The sequence below is a fragment of the Coregonus clupeaformis genome, chromosome 9 (genome assembly GCF_020615455.1).
Source record: "Coregonus clupeaformis isolate EN_2021a chromosome 9, ASM2061545v1, whole genome shotgun sequence".
Classification (NCBI taxonomy): Eukaryota; Metazoa; Chordata; class Actinopteri; order Salmoniformes; family Salmonidae; genus Coregonus; species Coregonus clupeaformis.
In genome coordinates, this window is record NC_059200.1 from 56636587 (window position 1) to 56648921 (window position 12335).

The 12335-nt window shown below is 41.1% G+C and overlaps 1 protein-coding gene across 2 annotated transcripts; it reads right to left on the reverse strand.

Annotated features, from left to right (window-relative positions):
- Nucleotides 1-213: 213 nt before the first annotated feature.
- On the reverse strand, nucleotides 214-12335 carry f11r.1 (F11 receptor, tandem duplicate 1). Of its 2 annotated transcripts, none has more exons than XM_041886730.2 (10): nucleotides 12047-12335; nucleotides 6452-6505; nucleotides 6164-6280; nucleotides 5811-5951; nucleotides 5117-5319; nucleotides 4252-4354; nucleotides 2940-3047; nucleotides 2676-2688; nucleotides 2313-2370; nucleotides 214-1730 (listed from the first exon to the last, which is right to left on the reverse strand). In XM_041886730.2, the coding sequence occupies exons 1-10, from the start codon at nucleotides 12093-12095 to the stop codon at nucleotides 1695-1697; spliced, it is 882 nt and encodes a 293-aa protein (XP_041742664.1). In that variant the 5' UTR covers nucleotides 12096-12335; the 3' UTR covers nucleotides 214-1694. The 2 variants fall into 2 exon arrangements, with proteins under 2 accessions (XP_041742664.1, XP_041742663.1); XM_041886729.2 differs by having other exon boundaries at nucleotides 6452-6511; nucleotides 12047-12333.

The following is a 12335-nucleotide window of genomic DNA, read 5'->3' on the forward strand; positions in this document are numbered from 1 at the left end:
CAAAACAGTGTACCTTTCAATAATCTAGATCTTGGACGAACAGATTATTGTGAATGATACATAATACGAAACAGTACAGAAGAACACTGGATGATCTTAGCTTGCCACCCTCTGGCTACATCTGGTGTGTGTGCGGATGGTACAAGGATGTCAGATGACAATTTTATCAAAAAATCACATTTTGTTATTATATAATATCATGCACAGTCAAAATATATGGAAAGCGCAATTTTATTACAAAATGAGTCTTTCAGAGACAATGTTCTTCATGTAAGCATTGTTATATTAGCATCAGGTTTTACCTTATAATCTACATATACAGTAACGTGTCAAAATCTTACAATTCTCAAAAATATATATTGATTAAATCCTGATTCTAATTCATGCAAAAGAAATATCATTATGAGTGCACCTATGTTCCTTGAATGATTTTACTGTGAGCACAATATCGCTTCTTTGGGATGCTAAACCTGATCAAACTTACAAAGAGACAGACCATGTACAGCTCAACAAGCCTTGTTGCCAGTCTGTTTCTGCTGTCTTGACAACTCCTCATGAGTTGACATGACAGCACAAACAGATCTGGGACCAGCAACATCTCAACAAGCAAATGCATAACAACAATACAATGGAGTTGATTCTAATACAAACACATCAAAACACAACACCATAAAAAATTCGGTATCTACCGTAAACAAAACATTTCACATTACAACTCACTGACAGCATGGATTTAGAGTAGACTTGACACACAAGGTATGCGTACCAAACTGCACCATATTCCCTATATAATGCACTACTTTTGGCCAGAGCCCTATGAGCCCCGGTCCAAAGTAGTGCACTTTATAGGGAATAGGGTGCCATTTGGGTCACAGACAGGGATAGGACAGAGGTAGCTGTGGTATTTCCACTGCTTTGGTGTCAGGTTGAACAATCCACAGGTGAATACCTTATAAAGAGGTATGGTACCATATTCCTTATATAGTGCACTACTTTTGACCAGGGCCCATTGTCAAAAGTAGTGCACTATATAGGGAATATGGTGCAATTTGAGACGCATCTTTAAAAAGCCATAAAGAAAGCAAGGCATACAAGAAGGCATGTTCTAATGGGATTAGAAAATTAATGGCCAGTGTTGAATATTTCATTAATTCATTTCCAGTTTTTTTCCCCTTGCATGTGAGGTTTCTTTCACAAAATGGAGGCACTTGAAAAATAAAGTATAAATGGAAGTACTTTTTCTAATCTATACACACAGTCAACACAAAATAGTGCAGATGTAGGTAACTGCCAGTTAGAGAAATATTCCAAAATGGACATTTTTATAAACAGATGGAATAAAAAAAGAAAAGAAAATCAAACCACACCACACCAATTCACACATATCCACAGCGACTAGGTAAAAGGGGCAGTGGTATTGTCATCTATAGGCTATATCTTATATCTTCTTCCCCCCAAAGTGTGCACTTGTGCACTTCCCTTCACTGATTTGAAAGAAAATGACTGGTATAAGAAATACGGTGGAAACTCCCACTAACCCATGCCTCCAACAACCCAAAGCTTTGAGATTTGTGGGAAGTAGTTAATGACAGCACACTTCAGGAGAAAGGGGAGATGTTATTGGGACGCACCCATAGCCACTGTTGTTGCTGTAGACTCCTGGGTATATCCTGGACATGTGTTGCATGCCCTGGCTATACCACGAAGGAAGACTTCTGTCTGAATTCCCCCTGAAACAGACAGAAGATTGCAGTTAAGAAACGAGGCTACACCATTTCACTGGAATACAAAAGGACCAAAAGAACAGCAGCCATTATCTCTTTAGAGGTGGTACTGTATGTGGTCCACTGTAACTCAGTTGATAGAGCATGGTGCTTGCAACGCCAGGATAGTGGATTCGATTCCCGAAACCACCCATAAGTAAAATGTATGCACGCATGACTATGTCGCTTTGGATCAAATAATCTGCTAAATGCCATATATTACAATTTACAGGAAAGGGAACTCAGTCAAAAACATTTCCCTGACAACCAAACCACATAATAAAAGGCGATGCAACGGGTTTTGTTTATCAAAAACAGAATTTTCCTATGAGAGCAAACTAAGCATATACAAATGATTTTCAGCAGCTGAGAGTTCCTCCAAAAATAGACAAATATTATTTTCTGTTATTTTCAATAATATTTTCTGCTTGCAAAAAAAAACTACACAAACATAAGAGAGAGAGATGGAAGAAATCCTACGGAAATGAAAGGCCAAAAAAACAAAAGCCTCAGACTATTAATAAGTGGAAAAATACAGTTGAAACATACATCCCCTTCATCGCCGTACTCAGATGTTGGCTGGTAGACCACTGAGGGTTTGGGTTTGCTGTAAGAGAAACAACATATGAGCCAACAGAAATATCTTTATAGCTATCAACTACTTTATAGTGTACTATACTGTTGTATTATTTACTGTTTGTAAGATGTGCAAGGAAATGTTATCAGAAAACATTGATGTAAACTGTACATATAACACAATTGGAAAACATCCAAACTACTGTAAGCCCTCAGCCACAGGGCAACCAGAGAGGGACATAGCTGTAATATGAAACTCTGGCAATGTAAAACCAATCTGCTAAGTCATGCATTAACAAGAACATAAAAGACAGTAGACAGAAAGTAATCAGTTACCTTTCACTCTTTTCTGTAAGGGCAAAATAAATAAAAAATAGAATTAGACATTATGAACTGCAAGTTATCAGTCACTGATCTGGCCCTGTATTTATAAATTGTCTTAAAGTAGGAGTACAGATCAAAGATCAGGTTCCCTCTGTCCAGGTAATCTCATTCATTATCATCGAAAAGGTCAATCGGATCCTAGATCAGCACTCCTACTAGACGCTTTATGAATACAGGACGAGGAGTCGCTAGGGTGAATAGGGGATGTAAACTCACTGGGCAGGTATCCTTTGCGGTTGGCGTACCACAGTCCGAAGCCCAGCAGTGCCAGGGCTAGGAGAGCCACAATCACCCCGGCAACAATACCTCCAGTGTTGATGTTGCCTAGAGAGAGAGAGAGCGAGAGCGAGAGAGGGAGGGAAATGAGATGCGTTACCCTGGCTCACATTTCTAAACGACAAAGTCAAAATGGGAGAGTGAAATAGTTTCAATATCTCAGGTTCAGTTGAACAACATTGTCCTTGTGTTCTGTATGCAATAAAGGTCCAAGCAAATAACACATCTAGACCAGATTAGTGTAAAAGCACTTTGAAAACTGCTGATGTAAAAAAAGGCTTTAGAAATACATTTGATTGATGAAAACAATGTGTGTAACTGATAAGCTGTATTAGATACTTAAAGCCTCAGATTCTTTCTAGTCTAGTAAATAGCCAAGCACCTACTAGCACCGTTTATGATTTCAAAAAGCTTGTTCGGCAACATCCACTACCAACCCAACCAGCATGGCAACATTTGAGGTTTACAGGTTACATCATGTGACTCTGCTGCAACAGCAAGTCAAAGGGTGTCAAAATGCAACTAAATGGTTGCAGTCTACAGACCTGAACAGGTCGGAGGATTGACTAGGTTTACATATGTGCAGGGCACTTAATACAATTTAGGAACAACAGATAATGTTTTTTTTTTATTGATTGAGATACAGCCTTTAACGGCCCGCAACATGGTTTCTGAATGTAAAATGCACCCCGTCAAATGAGATGCATCCAGCCACAGCGCCAATGCGCAATAGAAGGGGAAAAACGTAGCACCGGTAACATGGTCACAACCTTTAAAATGGTTTAGGCTAGAGACAAGCTGTTTTCTCTGTAGTAATGGTACAAACACCACTTGCTTTTCTCTAGGGCACTCGGGAACAGTGAAGCCTAATCATTAAAACAATTATCTGGCAGATATTTTTTTTACGAGGACCACTAGTGCTCCACCAAAAACATTCCAAGCCGCACAGTAAAATATTTAGGAGCATATGCAACCGGTCGCATTTTAGAGCCCTGCCTATGTGTGGTATGACCTACATTTCAGTGCAGCAAACACCTTCGTTTATCGCCTTCCTATATTTTTTATTTGTCAGTAAGCTTCCCACCAAACCATAGTGTTTTACATTAAGTTGATGGCCCAGTAAATAAGTTAGCCAAACAATTCTATATTGTTTTTAACTCTGGTAAAACGTTTTTTTTGGGATTGTTATCACCTGTGTAGCCCAGGCTAGTGTGCAATGGGCTTTTCCCCATAGAAAGCAAAGGGCACTTACGGACGTCCATCCTCACTGCTTGACAGCGTTGAACAGGGCCGGCATCGTTCATAGCTTCACAGCTGTAGTCTCCTGTATCCGTCAACGAAGCAGAGGGAAACTCCTGCAGCAGAGATATGGAGATGTTTACAATCACTGATATAAAATACAGGGTGAACAACTGAAACGAGAGAGCTGTGAAGTTACCACACAGTACTGCTGTGTTAAGGGCGTTCGCATGCTTCCCAGCCGAAACAGTTCGTGCATATGATGACATTTTGGTCTTCGGACGGTTTTCTTTCCGGTTGTTTGTCCACACAAAATAAATTTGAGGCAAGCCGAAGTCATCAGCCGAAGTCAACGCCCCTTTGTCAGTGATTGATCAACAGTAGGGATTCTTCAATTAAGTGTTTGTTGTCATTCAATTGGAGAATAAATCATTTTCATGCAAAACATTTCACTTGAGAAATACTGTACCAAACATATTAGTAAGATTGCACGATTAAGATCTCCTCAGTAAAAACGTCAACATTTATGATAGCTGTCTTGAGTTACCTTAAGATTAATTTGGACTATTTTGAGGCGTCTAAAAACGGACAAAGAACTATTGCTGCTTTTTTCAAGTTTTTCAAGCAAAGAGTGTGTGAGCACGCCCGTTAGTTCCGCCTAGCTGAGTTTGGCTAGGCGCCAGCCGAACTGAAGCATGCTGACGCCTTTAGCTTGCCGAGTTGACCATACAGCACAAACACATCTGGGACCTGGGTTATACTAATTAGGCTCCAAAAATTTATAAAATAAACTCGTTGTTGTTGTATATTGCAAAATAGTTTGCTACAGTGTGCCCTAATGAATATGACCCAGGTGAGGAGGATTCAGCAGCACTGACCAGGTTGCCATTGAGAGGATTGATCTTGTAGGTGTAGTTCTTGAAGGCAGGGAACTTGCTGGGGTCCTCAGGAAGGGGGATCTTGTCCTTGTACCACTTGTAGGTGGGGGAAGGAGACCCCTGTGCATCGTGACAGGACAGTAGCACGCTATGCCCCGTCGTCACAGAGGTCGGGATCCTACACATGGGCACGGATGGAGGTACTGCAGGAGGATGTAAGAGGTAGCAGAGAGTGAGAGCAGAGCGGCGCTATCCTGTTTTAGCGACTCAGCAACCAGCTAGCTGTTGCGTCTGTTTGTTTTTACATGAAGTTCTTACGGTCTGTGTGTTTGTTGTGTATTTATCTGTGTTATTTGTATTGGCTGGTGCAATCACATTTCCCCTTTGGTGAATGAATAAAGTACTATCTTTTCTTATTTTATAATTTACATCTTATGGTCATGGTATCACGGCTCAATTCACTCATATGGTCATAGCATATGTGACAACATGAAACTGTCTGCAGCCGATTGCAAGGTAGTTTCTATCCTGTGTGTATAACATTTACAGACAATCAGTTTCTCACACTGGGATTCATTCAGTCCCACAGAGATATTCCCTCAAAGCAGTGTCTAGCTCTGTTCAATAATAATAATAATTCACCTCAAAATGATAGATATGTTGCACAACAGTTCGATGATAAGACTCTCCTTACCTAAAACAGTGAGCTTTATGTTGACCTGCCCAAACTGTTGATTGCCAGACACCTCGCAGCTATACTCCCCATTATCTTTGCTTATCACCTTAGTGAACCTCAGCATCCCATCAGACCTAATGACACGGTCCGCATAAGGTGCTGAGAGAGAGAGCAAGAGAAAGAAGATAAATCAATGATTTAAAAAAAGATATGTTACAAAATTGAATGATTATGGCCGGTAACTCATTTGTGATAAGGATATCTAGCCTTAATTGTAGAAAAATACAGACGCAAACAATCACGACACAAATACAAGAAGTCAAGTGTCATGTATTTCCTTGGAATCAAGTCTGAAAAGTTTGTGTACTTACTGGTGGGTTTCCCATCGAAAATGACATAGGTCGTAGAACCCTTCATGTCCCTAAACTTCCACTCAACTCTTGCATTTGCCCCAAAGTCAGCCGAGTGAGTGCAGTAAAGATCAGCCCCTGTAGAGAAGAGATTGATAATGTTAACTACATTACTTTGGGATAAATATGCAAAATAGCATATAATAAATACAATATGTATTGCTTGTAACACACACAATGACAGCTGAAAGCTTTTGTTTATTTCAGAAACTGCCCATTGAGAGTTCATTTCCATTCTACAGGACTTACCCTCATTCACTTTAGACCTCACATTTGCATTGCTGGTTGTGACTGTGAACGCCTCTACACCTGGGGAAAGGGGGAGAAAAGTAAAGAGAGACGCCAGGGACATGAAGGAGATGACATCTTTGGAATTCAAAACACCAAGTGCTCCAGTCTTACCACTACCGCAACAGAAACACACACATTCAGATGACTGGTTTAGTTTCTGCTGAACTTTAAACATTTTAATGACCCGCCTCTCTCGCTCTTTAAAGCCCTAAGAGCATGTCTGGTGCTCTGCCAACCAATGGCCTGAAGCCTACAGGGTGTGGACTGACTGTGGACAAATACTGGTAAATGTGGTAAGTGTGACTCACTCCTCTGTACTGAGCCAGAAACCTTCATGTGAAACTGGGCCAAAACAGTCTGAAGGGCCCTTTCAGAGTGGGAAACCAAGAACACTAGATGTTTTTCTGCTTAATGTAAATTGGATGGACATTTGGACAATACAGCTTTTTTATATATTTGAATAGACTGGACTATGAGTGTGTCCACTCCAGACATTTCGAGTCTATGGTCCAGCCAGAGACCTACTGAGCAGTCACGCCATTCACTGCAAAAAGTATGTCCCAGCAACAGACAGGCACCAGAGGCAGGTAGCGCACATGACATTAGTAACGGTCACAACCTGGGTCGTAATACTGTACATTCCATTATCAAGTACATGCAGGATAGGATAGCCTAGCTCATTTCTACACATTAGTGTTGTATTAGAGGATATTATATATCCAGCCAGTGGTGTAAAGTAACTATGTAAAAATACTTACTAGTTCTTTGGGGTATCTATACTTTACTATTTATATTTTTGAAAACTTTTACTCCCATACATTTTCACTGACACCCAAAAGTACATTTCGAAAGCTCAGGCAGGACAGCAATATGGTTCAATTCACGCACCTATCAATACAACGCGGTGTCATCCCTACTGCCTCTGATCTGGTGGACTCATTAAACACAAATACTGCGTTTGTAAATGATACCTAAGTGTGCTTAATATAAATAATTTGATGTATAGCATTTGTTTACTTTTACTCAAGTATGACAATTGTGTAATTGTTCCACCACTGTACATAAGTACATTTAAAACCAGATACTTTTACTCAAGTAGTATTTAGCTGGGTGACTTTCACTTGAGTCACCTTAATAGAAAATATCTTTACTTTTACTCAAGTATGACAAATTGAATACTTTTTCAACCACTGTATCCAGGATACAGCTTGTACAGTGGCGCTCCCACTGTGCTGCTCAGTAACAAAGCACAATCTCAACCTCCATTATCATTGATCAATCTCAACTCAACAGTCTATATCTGAGGGTAGTGAGTGACTGAACAACCGAGAGATAAGAGTTTAGTTTGCCCATTTAGAGAAATGGTTTGGTCAGATAAAAGCATGGGAACCAAGTCTCCAGTGTGTAAAATGAAATCAGAAAACAAACTCCATCCATTGACTGATTTCCTTGTTTGCTTGTCACGTGAGTTTCGGGGGTGGGGAGGCAGAGCTAGGGTTTCCAAGGTGAGACAATAACCACACAGATAACAGGTGGAAAGTAGTGGCCCTTGTGTTGATGTTTGGAATGTTTAAAGGCCTTCTACACCAATCAAATGTTTCGCTCAGCTCTTGAAACTAAGCTTACAGTGAGGGAAAAAAGTATTTGATCCCCTGCTGATTTTGTAAGTTTGCCCACTGACAAAGAAATGATCAATTTTAATGGTAGGTTTATTTGAACAGTGAGAGACAGAATAACAACAAAAAAATCCAGAAAAACGCATGTCAAAAATGTTATCAATTGATTTGCATTTTAATGAGGGAAATAAGTATTTGACCCCCTCTCAATCAGAAAGATTTCAGGCTCCCAGGTGTCTTTTATACAGGTAACGAGCTGAGATTAGGAGCACACTCTTAAAGGGAGTGCTCCTAATCCCAGCTTGTTACCTGTATAAAACACACCTGTCCACAGAAGCAATCAATCAATCAGATTCCAAACTCTCCACCATGGCCAAGCCCAAAGAGCTCTCCAAGGATGTCAGGGACAAGATTGTAGACCGACACAAAGCTGGAATGAGTTACAAGACCATCGCCAAGCAGCTTGGTGAGAAGGTGACAACAGTTGGTGCGATTATTCGCAAATGGAAGAAACACAAAAGAACTGTCAATCTCCCTCGGCCTGGGGCTCCATGCAAGATCTCACCTTGTGGAGTTGCAATGATCATGAGAACGGTGAGGAATCAGCCCAGAACTACACTGGAGGATCTTGTCAATGATCTCAAGGCAGCTGGGACCATAGTCACCAAGAAAACAATTGGTAACACACTACGCCGTGAAGGACTGAAATCCTGCAGCGCCCGCAAGGTCCCCCTGCTCAAGAAAGCACATATACATGCCCGTCTGAAGTTTGCCAATGAACATCTGAATGATTCAGAGGAGAACTGGGTGAAAGTGTTGTGGTCAGATGAGACCAAAATGGAGCTCTTTGGCATCAACTCAACTCGCCGTGTTTGGAGGAGGAGGAATGCTGCCTATGACCCCAAGAACACCATCCCCACCGTCAAACATGGAGGTGGAAACATTATGCTTTGGTGGTGTTTTTCTGCTAAGGGGACAGGACAACTTCACCGCATCAAAGGGACGATGGACGCGGCCATGTACCGTCAAATCTTGGGTGAGAACCTCCTTCCCTCAGCCAGGGCATTGAAAATGGGCCGTGGATGGGTATTCCAGCATGACAATGACCCAAAACACACGGCCAAGGCAACAAAGGAGTGGCTCAAGAAGAAGCACATTAAGGTCCTGGAGTGGCCTAGCCAGTCTCTAGACCTTAATCCCATAGAAAATATGTGGAGGGAGCTGAAGGTTTGAGTTGCCAAACATCAGCCTCGAAACCTTAATGACTTGGAGAAGATCTGCAAAGAGGAGTGGAACAAAATCGCTCCTGAGATGTGTGCAAACCTGGTGGCCAACTACAAGAAACGTCTGACCTCTGTGATTGCCAACAAGGGTTTTGCCACCAAGTAAGTCATGTTTTGCAGAGGAGTCGAAACGTATTTCCCTCATTAAAATGCAAATCAATATAACATTTTTGACATGCATTTTCTAGATTTTTTTGTTGTTATTCTGTCTCTCACTGTTCAAATAAACCTATCATTAAAATTATAGACAGATCATTTCTTTGTCAGTGGGCAAATGTACAAAATCAGCAGGGGATCAAATACTTTTTTCCCCCCTCACTGTATGTGTCATTTCACAGTTTTGAAGTCTTCACTATTATTCTACAATGTAGAAAATAGTTTAAAAAAAAGAAAAACCCTGGAATAAGTAGGTGTCCAAACTTTTCACTGGTACTGTAAGTATTCAGACCTTTCACTCAGTACTTTGTTGAAGCACCTTTGGCAGCGATTACAGCCTCGAGTCTTCTTGGGTATGACGCTACAAGCTTGGCACACCTGTATTTGGGGAGTTTCTCCCATTCTTCTCTGCAGCTCCTCTCAAGCTTTGTCAGGTTGGATGGGGAGCGTTTTTTCAGGTTTCTCCAGAGATGTTCGATCGGGTCCAAGTCCGGGCTCTGGCTGGGCCACTCAAGGACATTTAGAGACTTGTCCCGAATCACTCCTGTGTTGTCTTGGCTGTGTGCTTAGGGTTGTTGTCCTGTTGGAAGGTGAACCTTCGCCCCAGTCTGAGGTCCTGAGCAGGTTTTATTCAAGGATCTCTCTGTAATTTGCTCATTTCATCTTTGCCACGGTCGTGATTAGTCTCACAGTTCCGGCCACTGAAAAACATTCCCACAGAATGATGCTGCCACCAATATGCTTCACCGTAGGTATGGTGCCAGGTTTCCTCCAGACGTGACGCTTTCAATTCAGGCCAAAGAGTTCAATATTGGTTTCATCAGACCAGAGAAACTTGTTTCTCATGGTCTGAGAGTCTTTAGGTGCCTTTTTCGCAAACTCCAAGCGGGCTGTCATGTGCCTTTTACTGAGGAGTGGCTTCCGTCTGGCCTCTCTACCATAAAGGCCTAATTGGTGGAGTGCTGCAGAGACGGTTGTCCTTCTGGAAGCTTCTCCCATCTCCACAGAGGGACTCTAGCGCTGTCAGAGTGACCATCGGGTTCTTAGTCACCTCCCTGACCAAGGCCCATCTCCCCTGATTGCTCAGTTTGGCCGGGCGGCCAGCACTGGAAGAGTCTTGGTGGTTCCAAACTTCTTCCATTTAAGAATGATGGAGGCCACTATGTCCAAATCATGTCCAATCAATTTAAATTTACCACAGGTGGACTCCAATCAAGTTGTAGAAACATCTCAAGGATGATCAATGGAAACAGGATGTACCTGAGCTCAATTTCGAGTCTCATAGCAAAGGGTGTGAATACTTATGTAAATAAGGTATCAGGTTTTTGTTTTTAATAAATTTGCAAACAATTCTAAAAACCTGTTTTCGCTTTGTCATTATAGGGTATTGTTTGTAGATTGCTGAGGAAATTGTTATTTAATCCATTTTAGAATAAGGCTGTAACGTAACAAAATGTGGAAAAAGTCAAGAGGTCTGAATACTTTCTGAAGGCACTTTATTTTATGGAAAAGAGATGTTTCTGGATGATGCACCATGCTTTCTTGTTGACAACATGACCGAGTGTCTCAGATTACTGTTCAATTTGAGAAGTGCGCTCCTCTCTCACTGCTTTTGCCCGTTCACACCACGGCCATGGACCGGTGCCCCGCAGCTCAGCAAAATCGAATCCGCCCAGTGAGAGAAGATTTGAAATAGACAAGATGGTGGCGTACACATTGTTGGATTACTTCATGTACCAAAAAATATATTTAATTTAATAACGAGCATTTTCTAAATTCAAATGAACCACCTGCAACTAGACATGGATGTTTAGAAGATATTGGTTGTCTTCCAAGTCAGGAATTCAGGAAGTATTGACGTTAAGGTTTGGTCGGAAATTCTCTGTGCTACGCCCAACAGTACCCCCGCACATTGACCCTGTACCACCTGTATAAAGCCTCCCTACTGTTATTTTATTGCTGCTCTTTAATTATGTAATTTTTTTATACTTATCTATTTTTTACTTAACACATTTTTCTTAAAACTGCATTGTTGGTTAAGGGCTTGTAAGTAAGCATTTCACTATAAGGTCTACACCTGTTGTATTTTGCGCATGTGGCAAATAACATTTTATTTTATTTTAATTTGATCTAATAACGCCCATCAGCCAGCTGCAACAGAGTAATACTCTGACTAGGTTATATTTTTAATAGTTAGTCAGATGTGAATGATTGTAGATATATTGTTTCCTGCTTTTTAAGAAAGGTGTACAATGACGTAGCCAAGGCAAGCCCCTACTGATCCCAGGTCTGTTAATTATGTTTTCTTATTTTGGGTTGGGTAAACTGATCTAAGACCAGTGCCTACCTGTGGGCCTAATGTTAAAGTATAGAAAATATACAGCAATCAAGTGCATATCTTACCAATACAATAAATACTCTATTGAAACGTAGGCTAGTGTAAACGTAGGCCTAGTCTAAAATCATGAGGAGTTTATATCAACAGAAGGAGTACTTACCGGTTGCATGAAAGAACAGAAACACCGAAACCAAGCCGCTGACAAACATGTCGGCCCCAACAACTGAAGCCTTTGTTTTAAAAGCCAGTGAAGTGTCCGATTTCGGTAAAGTGTCTTTACAATCAAAACGTTCGATTATTCCAGGAACGAAAGTGCAATTCAGTAATTGTTGAAACGTTGGCCCACTCGGTTTGAAATATTTAATTTCGACGACCAACAACTCTATGCCCTTCCGCAACGACCGACTGCACCTGTAGAAAAGTCTGATAGGTCTTCCGTCGAAACTGGG

Bases quoted from the DNA above. Each gene is read 5' to 3' on its own strand.
- f11r.1 (XM_041886729.2), bottom strand. From the start codon at position 12,095: ATGTTTGTCAGCGGCTTGGTTTCGGTGTTTCTGTTCTTTCATGCAACC. The intron at 6,512-12,046 runs GTAAGTACTCCT...CCCTTTCCCCAG, and splicing joins TCTGTTCTTTCATGCAACCG to GTGTAGAGGCGTTCACAGTC. The intron at 1,731-2,312 runs GTATGTTTCAAC...TGTCTGTTTCAG, and splicing joins AGTACGGCGATGAAGGGGAT to GGGGAATTCAGACAGAAGTC.